The following is a 19,173-nucleotide window of genomic DNA, read 5'->3' as shown; positions in this document are numbered from 1 at the left end:
TTGCATTTTTTGACCCTCATAAAATGAAAGTTTGTTGAAGAATTAGTGTATAATACAAAACATTCTTTTGGGACATCTTTACTTCTTCTGAAAAACTTAAGAAATTTTCAGTTGTGAAGACGAGAAAAAGAACACATGTTTTTAGGACTGGCACAAAATTCACTTTGACACTCAATCTTGGTGCCAAAATACTCAAACGAGGACCTTTCGCTGCTGCTGCTAGCTGTCATCCACGGGAAGCAAAGGACAAAACAAAATGTAAAGGACTGAAAGGTTCTCACTGCAAACCGTACAAGATTCACACAGAGCGGCTGGAGCTCTGCTTTTCATTCAACTTTTCTTCCTTTTCTTAAAACTTGGAGATTTCAGCCCTCTCCTTTGTTTCCGGTCTTACCTGCCCACGTGCACAATTCCTGAATTTCTCTGGGAGGGGGCATTTTCATCTTTGCCATCTCATCTGGCTTTAGGCTTGTCTGTACAGTGTGTGCTGGTTTACTAGATGTGGACGGATTTCCAGAGAAGCTGCAGCGGTGTTTCTGTTCCCCCCCGGGATGGATCCTAACCCGCTTCTGAGCTCTCTCCCCGCGACTGAAACCCAGCTGTCTCCCCACCTCGCACAGGGCGTGAGTGAGGTGGACGCCGAAATATTTGATCGGAAAAGCCACGAATGTGAGCCCAGGACCGAAGCAAACTTGGCCTGCCTCGCCCACCGAGCACGCTCGCCGAGGTTTAACGTTTCTATAAGATTCTGCTCAGCGGCCTCATCCTGGGACAGGCATCTATGAGTCATCGGCTCTGCGGGTCACATGGCCAACGTGACCAAAATAAAGTTTCAGTATTTTAAGCCTCTAGAAAAGGGGACAACGGAGCATACCGGGGGCGGGCAACGACAGGCACAAGCGGGCCAGGCACCCGCTCGAGGGGCCGCGGCGGCGCGGGCCGAGGGGGCGGGGCGCCGGTGAGGGGGGAGGGGAAGGGGCGGGACCTGGCGGAGGCGCGCCCCTCCCCCACCGCCCGCAGCGACGCCCGGACCCCAGGGCCGGCCGGCTCTCGAGCGCGGCGCCCGGCCGACGCCAGCCCCGAGGCCCCCGGCCCTCGCTGCCCCCCGAAAGCGACAGGCCGAGGGATCCCGGAGATTCCGCCGCGTCCTCCACTGCCACCGGGACCCCACGCGCCGGCAGCGGCTTCCCCGGGAACGTCCTTCAGCCCCGGGAGCACGCGGGAAAAGCCCCAACGCGCCAATGAGCGAGCGCCTTCCTCATGACGGTCACGCTCGGGGGCGGGGCTTCCCTTCGCCGCTCCCGAGTTCCGGGAACCCCCTTTGATTGGTCTGGACGGCCTGGGAAACACTGTAGTAACGCCCAATCAAAACGCCACGTCTCGGCCTCGAGGAAATATTCCGTGTCGGCCCCTTCCTGATTGGGCAGTTCTTTCGTGCTCTGGCCACTGGAAAGCTTTGTTTAGGTCTGGAAGGCGGGCTTTCCTGGGAGTGGGTGGGGAGGGGGCGTTGATTCTTGACCAATCCTTTCATTCCGTTGGGTGGTGACTAGCCAATGGGCCGGATGGATAGGACGCTCCTCCCGGAGAGTAGTGAGACCCCTGGTGCGGGACGATTGGTGGCGGGAGCGATGAGTGGCAGCCGCGCGGCCCAACGGGCTCAGTGCGTGGGCCGCGGGGCGGGGCCAGGGCGGGTGCGCGGCGGCGGCGGGGTGGCTGGGCCGGCGGCGGCGGCGGCGGTACGAGGCGCGCGCTCGGGGTCCCGGTCGCGAGGAGGAGGAGGATGTGGCGCGCGGAGGGGAAATGGCTGCCGAAAACAAGCCGGAAGGTAAGAGCCGGAGCGTGAGGGGCCGGGGGTGGCGCGGCGGGCGGCGGGACCCGGCCCCGCCGGACATCCCGGGCATCGGCGGCGCCGGGCGGGAGCGCGGGGGCGCGGCGGCGGCGGCGGCGGCGGCGGGCGGGCGCCCCGGGCCGGGGAGGGGGCGGCGGGTGGGGGGGCGGAGCGCGGCCGGGTCCTGAGGTGACACGCGGGGCGGCGGAGCGCGGCGCCGCACACCCCCACCCGGGGGCGGGCTGGGGCCGGAGGGGCGGGGGGCCGGCGGGCGGGGGCCGGGCCCAGCGAGGAGGAGGAGCCGCGGAGGGAGGGCCGGCGCCTCCCCCACCCGGACCGGGCATCCCCGCCGCTCCCGGGCCCGGCGCGGCCCCCGCCCCCCGCGCCGGGCCCGGTGGGGGCCGCGGGGCGGAAAGTTTATCCTCCTCAGGCCCCCTCCGGCCCCGCGCCCCGCTGCCCCGGACCGGTCCCTGTCGGGGCACCGCCGGCGCTCAGCCTCGCCGTCCCTGGTTCTCGGCGGCGGGGCCGGGCAGTCTCTGTCCAGCCTCACCCTGGAGCCCCGTGGGCGCCTCCCAGAGCCGGAGGGGTCCCCGCGCTTCTCCCCACCAGGGGGACCCCCTCCGGCTGAGCGTCCCCGGGCCGAAGGGCCTCGTGTGACCCCTCCCCCTTCCGTTCCTGGGAGGGGGCCTGCGCAGCATCCCCGCCCCCAGCAGTCGCTCCCATCCTACTCTTGCCCTTGCACCCCTCGCAGCCAGGAGGGTGGGGTCTTCGTTTCTGTGGCAAGTGATGATCTCCATATTCCCTTGCCCTTTACCTTCTGTGACCCTGATCCTCCTTTGGCAGAGGGGTCCGTATCATCCTCTCATCCTCTGTGGAATCTTTTGGGGCCTCTGCACACCATTTATTGACCCTTTTGTCAGGACAAGGGGACTCGGGCTCCCCATGTTCTTCTTCCCTCACCCAGTGGATAGTGGGGGCCTGTGCAGCTCTGAAGTCATTTCTAAATAGGAAAGCACATACTTCTTACAGATTATGCACGCTCTCCGCACACTTTCCTGGGTTAGGGTGAGCTCATTTCCTGAATACCCTTTGAGTTGCCCTCTCTCTCTTTTGGGAGGAACTGGACATTCCACTGCTCCTTTCCCCATCTGTCTCTCTCCCCTGACACGTCTCTCTCCTTGGAGTTTCTCGTCTGGGTGAGGGTGGTTGCCCCATCAGATATAGGGCCGGGGTCCCGGCAGTGACGGCCTGTGTCTGAGGAAAACGGGTCTATTTTTGCTTCCAGTTTACTCTCGCTCTTAGGTCGGGGCAGCATTCATCAGTTGACGCTACCCTCCCCCCCCAGAAAGAGGTTCATGTGCCCTTGGCTTTTGGTGTTCAGATTACTGTCTTCTGTGCAGTGAGAACCAGACTTCATACATCCTACATTCAAGAGACTTTGAACCTTCCCTGGAAATAAACTTCCCATTTCTTTTTTAAGAGAACTCATATCCTCCTTATGGCTTCTGTTTCCCAGTCAGCCATATTTAGTGAGCCTGTTACCTTGACTTTTTCTAATTTTCTTAAATTGTATTCATGTTGGCTGGGTAAGAAGAAGCCATATGCCTTTCCATCCAGAAAAGGGAGTGTAGACACCCATGTCGCCCACATGCCATTCGGGAAGAGGTTGCTAGTGTGCTCCTTGTTGTACTAGAACCTTCCTTGGGCCCTGGTGTTGTCTCTCGTGGGATGCAAACATTTCTTTCAATCTTATAGGTTCCAGGTGAAGGGGAAATTTAGATGCTTTCTGTTTTTTTGCTGCTCTGGTTCCTTTTTGGCAAAAAATGATACTATGCATTTGTTTATATGTATATATGCACATAGGCATGTATTTATATGTGAAATCATATCCTTTACTTATACACAGGAAGTTGGAAGGGTTAGATGACTCTCTGTACATCTTGGGTGTATATGGGGACCTTGACGTGTAAGGACATAGCTATGTATCACTGTTGTTGGTAACTCTTCAGGCTTAGAGGAATCAGAAGACTCATTGATAAATGGCCAATTCTTAACCGCTCTTTCCTTTGTCATTTGTACTGTACTGAATAAGCAGAATGACATCCTGAATGTCCACCAAGTCCCTGAATACACAAAGTGTAGAGGGCTTGCCCATGTGCGCCAAAACTTAGGCATTCTGAATTTAGGGGTGGTCTTCTCTGCTTGGTTCTTCACGGGGTGAAAAGTTCCCATCTTGACTTCTTTACTGCCGTGTAGGAGAGAGAGATTTCATGTATTTTGGGCACAGGATAGGGGCAGGTGAGAAGAATATGTGTTTCTGTGACAGAACTAGGAATGAATGGCCATAAATATGTCACTGTTTTATTTTGACCATTTAAATAATTGAGAGAGGTTGTGCACATTAGGAAAAGTTACCTTTGGGAAGGCCTGTGACACTTTGTGGAAGGGTGGGAGGGATGATTCTCCAGGTTTTCTCTGAGCATCACAGTTTGTGTATTTGGCCATTTCCCCTTGGCTCTGGGGCCCCTCCCTCCCCTCCCTCCCATAGCTGGAATGGTTGTTGGGTGCCTCACTCAGCAGCCCAGTCTTACTTTGGGACAGGTCGAGTGTGGAGCCCCGTCCTCCCCGACAAGCTTTGTCAAGACTGCGCTTTTGGACCTTGAAGCGCTTTTCTAGCCAGGAGACTCTCTACCTGGGTTACTGAGTCCGGGGCAAGGTTACCTGGAGGATTGCTCAGCATGAGTCGTTGACTTCACGGCTTTGCCCCTCAGTCAGTATTGAGTTATCCGGTGGGTATCATACCCATTGTCTGAAAGTTGTGCTTTTGACCTCAATTTCCTTTTTTTTTTTTTTTTTTAAAGTTTTTATGCTATTTCTATTCTGCCTGCATCTATATTCAGTTGATAGAATTGTGTATTTTTAGGGTGTAGTATTAACGACCCTGGGAAAACAAGAGTTGACTATCTGCTGTATATGTTGGCGTGTTCCCAGTAGAGTCCTCTCTCTTCCAGTGGTGGATCCTCTCCTGCTCTTCCCTGTACCACCGACTGCCTTTTGGAATTTTCCCTGCCCACCAGGGTGCTCCATTCCGAGGGCAGTAGAACGAAAATGGTAAAGGTTAGAGGAACACACTGGAGGTTAGTGTGCAAAGTTAATGTTCCTTTCTTGGAGTTTGATGCAGTTGTGCTTTCTGTGTCACCTGTCCCCGTAGATTATTGGAGATCAGCTTTTTCCTCTTACTTTTCCAGTGCACGGTCAGGTAGACAGGTTCTGTTCTCTTAATGATTTTTCTTTTTTATATCTTTCTGTTAGAGCATCACTCTCCCCTGCCCGCAGCCCCCTCTCCCCTTACCCCCAGCTTTCTGGACAAGGTTGGGTGACCCACGGGACATCTCTTCCCTGGCCTTTTTGAAGACCTGACTTATCCTGCGCCTGGGAAATGTTGGGTTTCTTCATCTCATTGTTCAGTGGATTCAGAATGTTGACGTGTTCGCGGCAACCTGTACTCATGGTCAGGTTGGGTCAGATTTTCCTTTTCCAAACAGTAGGGTTGCTCTTGCCTCCTCTTTGAGACATCTTTATATATCCTGCTTATCCACATTTTTCCATTTCTTTAGTTTTTAGGCTTTCCTCTTAAAATAACCTATTCTTTAGAGTCAGGTGGCATTATTTTAGCTCTCTGTTTATGCTGGGTGTGGCCCCTGTGCCTGGTGGGATTATATTTCTTTCTGGCTGCTTCTCAGTTGGCCCATCTTCTAGCTTAACATTTCTTCCCTTCCTGATTCCTCTGGGCCATTCTTCGTTTCCCATTTCCTGAGTTTTGGGGAAATACATCTTTGTGTGCAGTTGTACTTCTTTCTAATTTCCTTATGGAAAAAGCAACAGAAGGTGATTCTCATGTTCTCTTCCTTTCCCCTCCTAGTTGTGTGCATTGCCTCCTTTGTGAGACCTTTGCATTTGGCCTTTTGGAGAGAAGTTGTTTTTACATCCACGTTCCCATCACTGAGTGCATTCATCCTGGAGACCTTCATTCACTGAGCTTGTATTACGTGCAGGGATCTGTGTGTGCGTGGGGGGGGCAGGTTATGTGACTGCTTGAGACCATAGGGGTCTTGTTAGCCTTTTAGTGCAAATGACATCGCTGCGTATCTTGTGCTTGTCTTTTTATGTATTCGTGTAAGGAATTCTTTTCTGAACTTGTTTGGATTGTACTCTTACAAAGAGATAACTCTAATAGTGTACTATCCCATTGAGCTTTTCCCTGTCCCTGCAGGAGTCGGGGTGGTGGAGAGGGTGGAGGGCAGACTGGGAGAAGCACTCAACAGCCTTCCTTCAGACTGTGTGTGGGGTGTGTGGGGGTGTGGGTGTGTGTGTAGAAAAAAGTAGTCAGTCTTCTTCCTAAATGTCTAGGTATAACTTCTAGGTCATTTAGATATATGTTGATTGGGGCGCTTGTATAACATTTGAACAGCAGCATAGTGGGGATTGTATAGAACATGAAATCAAATACATCCTTTCTAGAAGGAAGTGATAGAACATTTTCTCATGATTAACTGGTAAATTTCATATTATCAGCTAGTAAGGACAGTATGTGCTGCTGGTACATTTTCGCTGCCAGGAAGTGTTATATCTAAATTTTACGCCTAATTGTAGTGACCATTCTTAGGCTAGGTATCTGGTATACATATCACTGCTTTTGTTTATTATGTGACTTTTAATTCTTTACACTTTTTATTGGTACTGTTATTTGTGTCTTTTCTTTATTTTGGTAAATAGCCTTATAGTATTTTGGGGTGTAGGTTTGGTGTACCTAATGATGAGAGTAATGATAAAGAATTAACCTGAAGTGCACTTTTTCTTTTCCTCCTATGTTAAATCAGATTTCCCCTCTACAATATCTGTAGAAACCAATTTTGCTAGTGTTTCAGTCTTAAGAAGAGCTCTTGTTTATGGGGTTTGCTATTGTCCTTTATCTGTGTGAATATGTGACTGAATATTTTCTGTGGGGACAAGGTGATGTGTGTTTCTGTTGTATTTCCATTATAACAGATCATTTTCTAAAATGTTCTGTATCTTCTGGAATTACTTACCATGATCTTTTTTTTTCTTTTTGATGTTCTAGGTGACTTAAATCCTACCTCCCTTTCTTCCCACAAGGTTTGTTTATTGCTCTTCTCATTGTTATTATAATAAAAAATTGTAGATTACTGTATTTATAACCTTTCTGTCATTCAGTAAAGAGGGATGCCCACCATTCTTTTTGTCCTGTAGTAAGAGGCAGTGTTACTCCTTGTAGGGACATGGAATGGGATTTAAGCCACAAGGTAAGGGGTGATGGTAGTATTTGTAACTGGATAGCATCCTCGGTGAAACACTGTGTCCTTTTGGCGCCTGGGCCTCCCCGTGTAGAATTTTGGAAATTTTTGTTTTTGCTGCCTTTAGCCAACTTCTTTCTGTTTCTTTGGCTTGATAACGATACACTTCTTTGGGCAGAGGCAGCAAGTATACTACTGATACTTCATTTGGGGCCTTCATTCACGAGGTAGTGTGGGGTCTTCTAATATCATGCTGCCTGTCTTAGTACCATCTCTGGTCTTTGGTGTCTTTGAGGGTGAGGGCAGGAAGTGTTCTGGCTCCGCTTCTATGTCCATAGAACATGAGTTAGGATGCACGGTCATTCACCCCCTATTCCAGATTATAGTGTGTAATCTGTCTTTCTTTTCTTTTTATTTATTTTTTGAATACCTAATCAGGTTCAGGATATAGTTGATCAGACGCTATTAGATCCCTGTATCTTGTGCCATCCATGGATGTCGTGGCCATCAGTCCTGCGATTAAGATGTGTTACCATTCTGTCATTGGGACTTGTAAACATATAGATGGTCTTCCATCCTGTGATATTTGTCATGTATTTGTAAGGAGAGTGTTTCTTTGTATATATTGACAAGGACAGCCATCCTTGAATTTTTTATATGGTGGGACGCAGTAAAGGGTGTTTTTTTTTCTCCCCATCAGTATGCTGGCTGTGTATTTCTGAGGTTCTCTTGCATCTTTCTGCTTTGAACGCCATTGCTTGTAGAAGGTCATGGGCCTCCTTGTGTAAAGATTGGTAATGCTTCCTGAGCATTTTTTAGTTCATTACCCTGGACTAAAAAAGAAATATGTACCCCACTGCAAAGAGAGGCCAAGTGGCAGCCACATTGCTTCCCTTTTCGCTTTTTTTAAAGAGGGTCGTTCATTTACTTTCAGCTGATTGACATACCGTAAGCTGGAATGACCAGAGGTATTTTTGAAATGGTTCTTCTTCTGCATTCACCCCAGTGTTTTGCTCATTCTTGGTAGAATTGCATGTTCTCTTCCACATGAGTCCCTCGTTTGGAAAAGTGCAGTCCCATTTTATTTCTCTTTTTCAGATTTAGCAAGGCCCTTCAAGACATGTAATGAACGTATCCCTTTCTGAGCCTGTTAGGAGAGGGTATCGGCAGGGGAGGAAGACGTGCTGGTTGGGGCTGGACCCCTCACTCTGCTCTCTGCAGTATGGCTTTGTACTTACAGGTGCCTGATGTGACGTGCCTTCAAGTAAATGTTTGGGGCTGAGTTCTGAACAGTTTTAAACACGTCATCACCTGGACACTGATTAAGTGGCATTAATCTCACCCGTGATCTCACTTCCTAATGTCACCCAAAATACAACCCCCCCCCACCCCCACCACCCAAATCTAAAAACAGCACTCATAACAAAATCCCCAAAAAGGAAACCATGAAGGCCGGCTCTGACCCCGCCTCCTCTGCGGCTCAGCTGCTAGCTTTGGACACGTTGTCAGTCGCTCCTTTTTGCATAGACAGCCTTCAGTGGGGTTGGCAGGTGACACAGAGCGTTCAGTCATTTAACAGACCGTGCCGGTCTCTCCTATCTTTCCTTAGCAGTTACCACAAGGTAAGATCATGTATTTAGTCACTTAAAAACACTTGCCAAGTGGATTTTTCCTCCTTTATTTCCACCTAACCTTTAGAATGAATACTGGAATTTGTCTTCTCATGGTAATAGTGAGTTACTGTGTCCCTACTTTTGTGCCCAACCTCTATGAGAAAATGGGGCACTAACTCTCTGAAACGGCAGTCCGACTCACCAGGACTCGGACCTTCTCTCTGTGGCCTGCACATCATTGCGGAGATGACTTATAACTTACAGCTAAATCTAGTGTCTGTAACAAGTGATAAACCAGATATCTAAGTCTATTTAATCTTTTTTACAGCATACGTTTAACAGTATGTATCTGTGTTATATTAGAATGATATGCAGATACAGCCAGAGGTACTCCTGCAACTAAAAAAAAAGAAAGAGAGAAAGAAAACAAAGGCTTTTTTCTACTTTGAAAAACAGGTACTATCTTTTCTTCCTTCATCAGGGTTGATTTAGATTGCCAGAAAGCATTTCTGAGGGTACAGCAATGCAATCAAGAGTTAGTCTTTTTAAAACTTAGATTTGGTTTTTAATTCTTAGCTGAAAAGTTATGTTTATTTCTTTATTTATTTTTGCGGCATGTGGGCCTCTCACTGTTGCGGCCTCTCCCATTGCGGAGCACAGGCTCCAGACGCGCAGGCTCAGCGGCCATGGCTCACGGGCCCAGCTGCTTCGCGGAACGTGGGATCTTCCCGGACCGGGGCACGAACCCGTGTACCCTGCATCAGCAGGCGGACTCTCAACCACTGCGCCACCAGGGAAGTCCCCTGAAAAGTTATTCTTGAGGAGGTATGTGCCCCACTGGTTTTCTGGGGCACATGGATATCAAACCATTTGGAAGCAATAAAAAGAAATTGGTACAAAGTGGGAGGTTATCAAAGAGAAGGAAAAGATGCGATAGTGAAGAAATTACCCATTTATTTTATTTTATTTTATTTTTTACCCATTTATTTTTAAAAAATAATCTCAAAATGATGACTGTGATTGTAAATTCAGAAATTCTAAGGAAAAAAAATGGAACGTTGGTATGGTTACCATGCTGAAATCGGCAAATATACTTATTGTATGAAGAACACTCCCCAAAATGGGGATGCTTAGAAGATAAAGAAGTTGATGGGATTGGTTATTTTAAAATGTTAAGTGTTTTTTCTCTTTTAAAAAGTAATTGAAATAAAGTAACCCTTAGTTAAGAGAATGTAAACTTTAATGGAAGTTCAGCAGAATGAAACATTTAAAAAGTGAAATTTGAAGATAAGGATTTTTTATTGTGAATCCACAAGGGGGTAGTGATGTTCTATCAAAGATACTTGTGGTGGAAATGTGAGATGATCTCTTTTAACATTTTAGATTTTCAGATAAAACCGGTATGTTTGCATTTTAACTTAATAAGATCTTTTTAAAATGTTTATTGGCAAAATTGTTTACTGCTTAAATTAAAAAAAAAATCCGTTTTGGGTGAATGGCTATTTTAAGCCATGTGAGTGGTAAAGAAGAGAAAATGTCCCTGTAGTTTTGTGCTCTGGAGGGGTGATCGAGGCTCTGAGGGTCACTTATTTTCTAAGACTGTAATAATCTTAAGTTTCCTGGGAAACATTAGGAATCTAGGAATCAGTTACTTAAGTGTCCTGAATAATAGGATTTTAGTAAATTGTGTCTAAACTTCATAGAAGTTTGTAATACTAGTTGTATTTTTTTTTTTAGTAGTTGTATTTTAAGTTCTGTCAAGAGATGAAAAATGTGAACAGTCCACATACTAGCTATTCTTAATAGTTCTAAGTAAATCAGTTTTTTTTTTTGCAATACGCGGGCCTCTCACTGTTGTGTCCTCTCCCGTTGCGGAGCACAGGCTCCGGACGCACAGGCTCAGCGGCCATGGCTCATGGGCCCGGCCGCTCTGCGGCATGGGGGATCTTACTGGACCAGGGCACGAACCCGTGTTCCCTGCACTGGCAGGCGGACTCTCAACCACTGCGCCACCAGGGAAGCCCCTAAATCAAATTTTTATAATCTCTTTTTTTATTAGTTTATATTACATCATTAGATAAAAGCATTTTTTCCCCTGTTACATAAAAATTCCAGTAGCTTGCCTGAGGTCACTGAGTCCCACCCTGTATATTCAGAATTGTTTAAATATTAGGCATGGGGCTTCCCTGGTGGCGCAGTGGTTGAGAGTCCGCCTGACGATGCAGGGGACATGGGTTCGTGCCCCGGTCCGGGAAGATCCCACATGCCGTGGAGCCTGCGTGTCCGGAGCCTGTGCTCCGCAACGGGAGAGGCCACAACAGTGAGAGGCCCGCGTACCGCAAAAAAAAATTAGGCATGGTTTGGCAATGCCAGATAGGTTTTAGTGAAGAACTAAAACTATGTTGTGTGCTCTTTTTTGAATGTGATGGCACACGGCGGGAGGAAGATTTAAGATGCGAATGAGACTTTGTTCTTATTTAGAGACATAGCTAACCATACTTTAAAAAAAATAGTACTTTTAACAATAATATGAAATATTTCCATGGTTTAGAAGTTATGATTGTTCATGGCATATGCCATGTGTATTTTTCATATTTGGCCTAGGGCAAAGGTTGTTAATGTGGTTCTTTCTCTCTCTCTCTTCTCTCTTTTTTCCCCTCCCTTGTTTTGAGCAAGGGCTTTTTCTATCTTATATCCTTTATTAAATGACTAGTGGCTTAACATCCCCAAAGATGCACTGTTTCTTCACAGACTACCCTGAGCTCTGCTGGGAGCTGAACTATGACGTCAGCGTTTTCATTCATGAGTTTGGTTCTTCCAAATCTCTTCTCTTGTTCTGTGTTCCCAAGCTGAGTTCTGGCACATGGACAAATCAGTTTACCATCAGCCCATAAATCAGCGATAAAAGGTAAAACAAAAGATAAGATACTGGAGTTGTTTCAACAGAGCTGGAGTTGCTCATGCTGATTTGCATCAGTGTAGCTTGGACAAGGTTTCTGGCGAAACAGATTGAATCCTAAAAACAGTCAGTTTAATTATCTCATGATTTTGTGGATTGAGCTGTGTTGTGAACATATTGACACTACATTTTTGTTCTCCCATGAAGTTCAGGGTGCTGTGCTGTAGCTCCTTTGTTATAAAGCAGCATTTCTGTTGTAATTTGGCTAAATCAGAGGATTCTACTTTATTTCAGAGAGGTTAGGCCTGCAGATTAAATTATATTCTATGCAAATTACTTTTGGAATACATGTGGATTTTTTTTGAGGGGGGAGGGATTCTCTTCCTCTTGAAATATTTTAAATAACTATTGTTTGATACTTAGAGTTTCAGTATGTTGTGATTATAATTATGCAACTGGCATGGCAGCTCTTGTGTCGGAGTTGGGTTTTATCTTCGTAGATCACATACTCCTGTAGCTGTTGACTCTAGCTTCTCCTCCAGGGAGGTCACTGCTTGTAATTTAGTGCTGCGTGAGAGCAGTTCTTGAAGAAATCTTGTTTGGAGTTTGCCTCTGCAGGGCCGTGTTGGAGGCTGAGCCTCTGGCGTCTGGCATCTTTCGGGCCTCCTGTAGTTGATGAATGGTGAGCTATAAAAAAAAGTTCATTTTCTCTGGTTTCTTGGGGGTTTGTTGACTTTCCAGTTATTTAATTGCCAAGAAACATCTAGAAGTAAAATGTGTTATATTTAAAAATCATTTTGGCTCAGTTACAATTTATGGTTAGAGATGATTCAAATTGCAACCATTTTGATTGATACCCAGTGTTACTCCTGAGATGACTTTTTAAACCTCCTGACAACTCAGAGATATTGTCTTCTCCCAGCCTTAAATGAAATGAGAGCTTGGTGTTCCTTTAGGTTGAGCCAAGTTTTCTGGTGGGGAACAGAGATTCGTGGTCTGTTATTTAGCTTCCTCCTTTAAGTAGATGCTCTGAGGAAAAAAATGAGAGCAAGTAGACATGCATAAGCATTTGAAGCTGACTTAAATGACATTTATTATTTTCTCTAAGAACTGAATCATTTTAAAATTATTTAAACACAATCTCCAGGAAGGAATCTAATTGTAAATACTGTTGAAAAAAGGAATAGTTAATGGTAGAGGGTTTCCGTAAACACGCAGTCATTTTCAAAACGGTGTTCTACTGTGTACTGCTGTAGGATTTATGAAAAGTTATGGGTTTTGATATCAGATTTCAAAATGTTGGGCAGCCTAGCTGTAGTGCCAGCAATATCATTTTTGTCTTACCCTGAACCAAACAGTGCTAGATGAGTCCTCTGGCCACAAAGGCTTAGGTTTCCTGTATGGCTTTGAGAACAAGTCCACTGTGGTTCCCAGCGCGTACTCTTCTCTTTCAGTAGCCAGGAACACTGGCGAACAGGAGCAAGGACCCCAGCTAGAGGTGTATTTGCTGTGCTTGCTGCCACTTCTGTAGGCTGGGTGCTAGAAGCCTCTCTCCCTGGCCTCTGCAGCCTTCTCTTCCTTACCAGATCCTACTTCGTCACTCTTGATTCTGGCTCAGCATCTCATCTTGCTTTTCCTAGGCTTCTGCTCTCGTGTAATGAGTTAGTCGGTCATAATTTTAAGGGGATTCACGTGTTGGGTAGAGGGTAGTCCTGGTGACAGCCTCTAAAGTTCCTTCCCAATCTGACTTATGATGCTAAGAAAACGAAGTTGCATGTGTGGGATTTCGCTTCATGGCTTGCTGTGCTGGTGTGCAGCTGTCTTATTCTGTGTAACTCTCTTTTCCTTTTGAGGTACTTGCTCCAGGTCAGGCCGTCTGTGTACGAGGAATTTGAACTATAGTCACCGAGGTGCCTCCTTTCTGGTATACGGAGAGGGCTTAATTTTTTAGGTCTAACACGTTGCGAGTTAAAAATTGCAAAAGAGATTGTTAAAGTTGTTAAAGATGCACAGCACAAAAATGTTCATTCTGCTTAGTTATTCCCTGTGACACATTTCAGGTCTTTATTCTAATATGGATGAGAGTTTATAGTGTTGGAAAAACAGACTTAGATAATACACGATTACAGATGCAAAAGTGGCTGCTAACCTCAGACATTTATGTTTAAGGTAGTATTATTTATATTCATTTAGCTTTATTTCCTGGAGTTGATTAGTATAACTGTTATTAGGATGTATCTATTGCTAGACTCTTCCTACTAAGAAACTCTTGTGGATTGGGGAGTTTCGGTGAGTCCACTGTAATTGATCATATAGCATCTTCACTTGTGCATACTGCCCGGGCTGCTCCAGGCCTGGCGTTTGGAGATACCTTGAATATAATTTAGTTTTTGAAAGTTTCTTTCATATTTAAAGATACTGAGGGACAAGTTAAAGTTCCCGGTGTTCTTGGCAACATTCTCTGCCTTATCCTTTCTGTCTCTGCCATTATGAAATGTGCTGGCTGAATCATTTGCTTTGACAAAGCTTCTGATGGAGGTCTCTTCCTCATTTAATTTTATCAGTAACAGGCTGTTGTGCTTACAGAGAGAGCTATAACAAGCGGAAGGTGACGAGTGGGGTACTCAACATTTTTGAAGTACTTGTTTTTCTTCCTAGGGGTCCTCTAGAAATTGATCATGGATTACTTGACCAAGTTCAAGGCCCAGAGGTTTATTCCAGGCACTCTGGGAGGCAAGGACCATCAGTCTTTTTCCACTGAATCTGATTATTCTACAGATGAGCCATTGCTGCCCGTATGGGTGTCTTCTGATGCAAATCAGGTGATAGTGGCAGCCTTTCTAACTGGGCTGGATCTCCTTGACAGCCGGTGTGTGTCCTCTGCCGGTATTTTTAGGCTCCAGCTTCTGTGGCCGGGGCTGGAGGAGCCGAGGATGGACTTAGCTGCCCTGGGGCTGCTCCAGGTGGTTGCGGGTGTTCTCTGCCGTCTCCCCGCCAGCGCCTTTAGCACCACCTTGTCGCTTGATGACAGAGCATAGACGGAAATCCCTGTTTAATACAAAAGAATGAAAAAGTCGTGGTTTTCAGAGCGCTTTTAAAGATAAACGGTGGTGAGCGGTGATGGTGCACAACGGCGTGAATGTACTTAATGTCACTGAATTGTACACTCAGAAAGGGTTAAAGTGGTACATTTTAGGTTATGTGTATTTTTCCACAATTAAAAAATAACCCCAAATGGATTTAAAACCCAATGAGAAAAGTAGCTATAAGGAGCTAAAAGTAAATGTATGGCAATGTTTTCATTACACTAAGTTGGCAGGTTGTGCCTTAAATAAAGCATCAAAATCCCTTGCCCCCCCCCCACCCTGCCGACCCTTGCATGCGTGCGCGCGCGCGCGCGCACACACACACACACACACTAAACGAACATCAGATGGCTCTGAGGTTCATTTATATAGAAAGTGGACACTAGGACACTTGATGTCAGGGAGGGGAAGCTGGCCCTCCTTTAGTTGGAGCTGTTTTTCTTGCAGGGAACACAAGCCACTTAGGTTAAGTGAAGGTGGTTTTTGTATAAGGAGAGCAGAGGCCAACTGGACAGTCTGGGAACTGCACCCGGAGAGCCTGGAGTGGCCTTTTCCTCTGGAGCCCCTGGGGCTGAGCGGGGGTCATGGCTCTGCTGGCCCCCCTCTCTGCTGCTCCCCGTTTCTCCTTGCACACAGGGCTTCTCACTCGCACGCAGGCTTCTTGCCTCACTGTAGTTGGCACGCAGTGGGCAGGGGTCCCGGTCATGGCTTCTGTGCCTCCTGACTCTGGTTCCAGGGCTCACTGTCATCTGACTCCAGTCTCTATGGCGTGTGTTTAAAATACTCTAGACTGAGGTTTGGACTGACTCCTCTCAGCCACTTGCTTTGTTCCATGGCTGGGTGTTCACCCCGGTCCGGTGCACGCTGAGAGAGGGCTGGTTAGGGTTGCTGGCCTGCTGATCACTTAGAGGGGCTTAAGGTGAAGGATTGTGGGAGAAGGGGACTGTAGCAGGGGGTCCTGATGCCTTGACCTCTGTCTCCATCAGACAGTGTAAAAGAAAGAATATTGACTCCAAAATGGATTTCTCATGTCCACTCGCTATAGCGAGTAAACTTTTTGCAGAGAAAATGTTCCCTGTGGCTACAGCTATGAGGCGGAGCATCCTCAGCCAGCCAGCCCACTTGTGTGTGGAGCAAGTCAGCAGTGGGTGTAGCAGCTGTCCCAGGGCTCGTGCTTGGAGTGGTGGTGAAGCAGCCGGGACCCGTGGGAACCTGGTGGCCTGGCAGCCATTGCCCTGGTGGTTCTCAGGGAGAACCAGGCAGTGTGAGGGATGCCAGTGTCTTCTGAGGTGTCCCACGGTTGAGATGCTTGGGTGGGCTCCCTTGCCTTTCCCCTTCTTGTGGACCACTAAACCTGGACGGTTGGAGACATTGCCTCTGAAGAGGGAGTCTGGAGGGAGGAAACGGAACAGCCTCTGTCTTAAGCACATGCGGCTACCTGTATGCATACTTGTTTGGCTTTTTCTTCGTATCCTTCCTGCGTCTAATCTCAGGTTTTTCTTGATTTCTCAGGTAGAAGGAGGAAGTAAAATTATAGTAAACAGTAGAAGGCTGAAAGCAGTGGTTTGGAGGTCTATGTAAAAGGGCTAGTAGCCAGCACACCAATGAAGTCTGAAAATACAGCTGCTTAGTAATTGATGTTTCATAGTGATGACCTTGAGTGTATTCACAGAAGCAATACTAAGTATGCTCTGCTTAACAAAAGAGGAAAGTATATAATGTTTTAAAGATACATAAAGGGATTTGATTCCTTTTTAGTAACAGCTTTATTGAGGTATAATTCATATAACATAAAATTCACCCTTTTAAAATATACAGTTAAGTGGTTTTTAGTATATTTACACAGTTGTGTAACTATCACCACTATCTAATTCTAGAACATCTTCATCACTCCAAAAAGAAACCTCTACCCGTGAGTAGGCACTCTCCTTTCCTCCCTCTCCTCTGCTCTAGGCAATTAGAAATCCACTCTCTGTCTTTATGGATTTGCCAATTCTGGACATTTCATATAGATGGAATCCTACAATATGTGGCCTTTTGTGACTGGCTTCTTTCCCTTAGCATAATGTTTTCATCCACGTTATACTATATATCAGAACTTCATTTCTTTATGGTGGAATAATACTCTATTATATAGATATACCACATTTTATTTATCTGTCCACCAGTTGATGGACATTTGAGTTATTTCCACTTTTTGGCTACTATGAATAATGCTGCTATGAACATTTGTGTACATGTTTTTGCATGGACATGTGTTTTCACTTCTCTCCGGTGTACGTACACCCAGGAGTGGAATTGCTGGTCATATGGTAACTCTGTGATTAACTTTTGAGGAACTGCCTGACTGCTTTCTAAAGTGGCTGCATCATATTACATTCCCGCCAGTGATGTTTGAAGGTTCCAATTTCTCCACAGCCTTGCTGGCACTTGTTGTTATCTGTCTTTTTTTTTTTTTTTTTTTTTTTTTTTTTGAGGTACGCGGGCCTCTCACTGTTGTGGCCTCTCCCATTGCGGAGCACAGGCTCCGGACGGGCAGGCTCAGCGGCCATGGCTCACGGGCCCAGCCGCTCCGTGGCATGTGGGATCTTCCCGGACTGGGGCACGAACCCGTGTCCCCCTCTTCGGCAGGCGGACTCTCAACCACTGCGCCACCAGGGAAGCCCTGTTATCTGTCTTTTTGATTACAGCCATTCTAGTGGATGTGAAGTGGTATCTTATTGTGGTTTTGATTTGCATTTTCTAAAGGCTAATGATGTTGAGCATCTCTTCTTGTGCTTATTGGCCATTTGTGTGTCTCCTTTGAAGGAATGCGTATTCAAGGCCTTGGCCCATTTTTGAATCGAGTTGTTTGGTTTTTTGCTTTTGAGTTGTAGGCATTTTTGATATATTCTGAATATCAATCCCTTATCAGATGTATGATTTGCACATATTTTCTCCCATTCTGTGGATTGTCTTTTCACTTTCTTGCTGGTTTCCTTTGAAGCACAGAAGTTTTAAATTTTGATTGAGTTCAGTCTATCTGTTTTTTCTTCTGTTGCTTATGCTTTTGCTGTCATAATTAAGAAACCATTGCCTAATCCAAGGTCATGAAGATTTACACCTATGTTTTCTTGTCAGAGTTTAATAGTTTTAGCTTTTACATTTAGGCCTCTGATTCATTTTGGGTTTTTGTATGTTGTGAGGTAGGTAGGCTTCCAGCTTCATCCTTTTTTGCATGTGGATATCAGTTGTCCCAGTACCATTTGTTGAAAAGACCATTCTTTTCCCATTGAAGTATCTTGGCACCTTAGCCAAAAATCAGTTGGCCATAAGTGTGTGGGCTTGGTTTTGGAGTCTCAGTTCTAATCCATTGATCTGTATGTCTCTCCTTATGCCAGTACCACACTGTCTTGATTACTGTAGCTTTGTAGTTAAGTTTTGAAATTGGGAAGTGTCTGTCCCCCAACCGTTCTTCTTTTTCAAGATTGTTCTGAATATTCTGGGTTCCTTGATTTTCCATATGAATATCCAGATCAGCTTGTCAATTTCTACAAAAAAGGCTGTTTTGATATTGATAGGGATTATATATTAAATGGGTGGATCAATCTGGGGAGTTTAAATCCTTTTTATGGATCTGCTGGAACTAGTCCTGCCTAACTCAAGCACCCAAGCATCTTGCCTTAAAAAAAAATTGTTGTTTAAACTTATTAATATAGTAGCCTGTGTTGTTGAAAAACCTAATTCTCTATGAGGCTGGAATTGGACTTTTCAGGTTCCAAGACAGCAAATAGTTACTCATATGGCCTGTATAGGTCGGCTTCTTGTGGTGTGTGTTCTTTTGATGTGAAAGTTTGCTGATGCCTTGCGTGTTTAGAAAAAATGTGGTATTCTGGTTAACACTCATTCTGATTAATAGAGAATTAACAGGTTCCACTCATGAATATTTAATTATAAAAGAGTTAGAATATATTACAGTAATATGACATTAAATTTTATGTAATTGTCATTATTATTATTGGAGGTGTCAGAAATTATTTTAGGATCTTGTAGTCCTGTGGAGGCCATGTGACTATCAGTTACTCTTATACTCTTAAGGCAGCGCATTTACTCAGCACATAATAATAAAGTGCCAGGCCCAGAGAAGGACAGTCATGGTCCCTGTCCTCACGCAGCTGACAGGGAAACCAGCGTTAATCAAGGTGCTGTGTGTGATTACAACTGATACACTGCACTTGCCTTCTTAGTGCTGTATCACGTCCACGCTATGCAGGCGAGTGTAGTGCATCAGAAAGGGATTTGCTCATCTGAAAGCTTGGAGGAGCCTTCTTGAGCTGAACTCTGAAGGAAAATAGGAATTAATTGAGGGGAGAGTGAAGGAAGGAAGTTTTAGGTAATCGGATGGCTGGTTAGGGAGATACATGGGGATACTGTGGTTATATCTGGCTGTTTG

The 19,173-nt window shown here is 45.9% G+C and overlaps 1 protein-coding gene across 1 annotated transcript in view; it reads left to right on the top strand.

The window, feature by feature from the left end:
* Positions 1-1,712: 1,712 nt before the first annotated feature.
* CAMTA1 (calmodulin binding transcription activator 1) overlaps positions 1,713-19,173 on the top strand; it is an 895,524-nt gene continuing 878,063 nt past the window's right edge. Inside the window, 1 exon segment of the mRNA XM_082665985.1 lies at positions 1,713-1,825. Coding sequence (XP_082522111.1) covers positions 1,801-1,825 — 25 coding nt within the window. The 5' untranslated portion in view covers positions 1,713-1,800.

This window comes from Grampus griseus (assembly GCF_964374135.1).
Source record: "Grampus griseus genome assembly, chromosome: 1".
In the NCBI taxonomy this organism is placed as follows: domain Eukaryota; kingdom Metazoa; phylum Chordata; class Mammalia; order Artiodactyla; family Delphinidae; genus Grampus; species Grampus griseus.
Note: the sequence above shows the minus strand (reverse complement) of the source record. Positions and strands in the feature narration are given on the sequence as shown.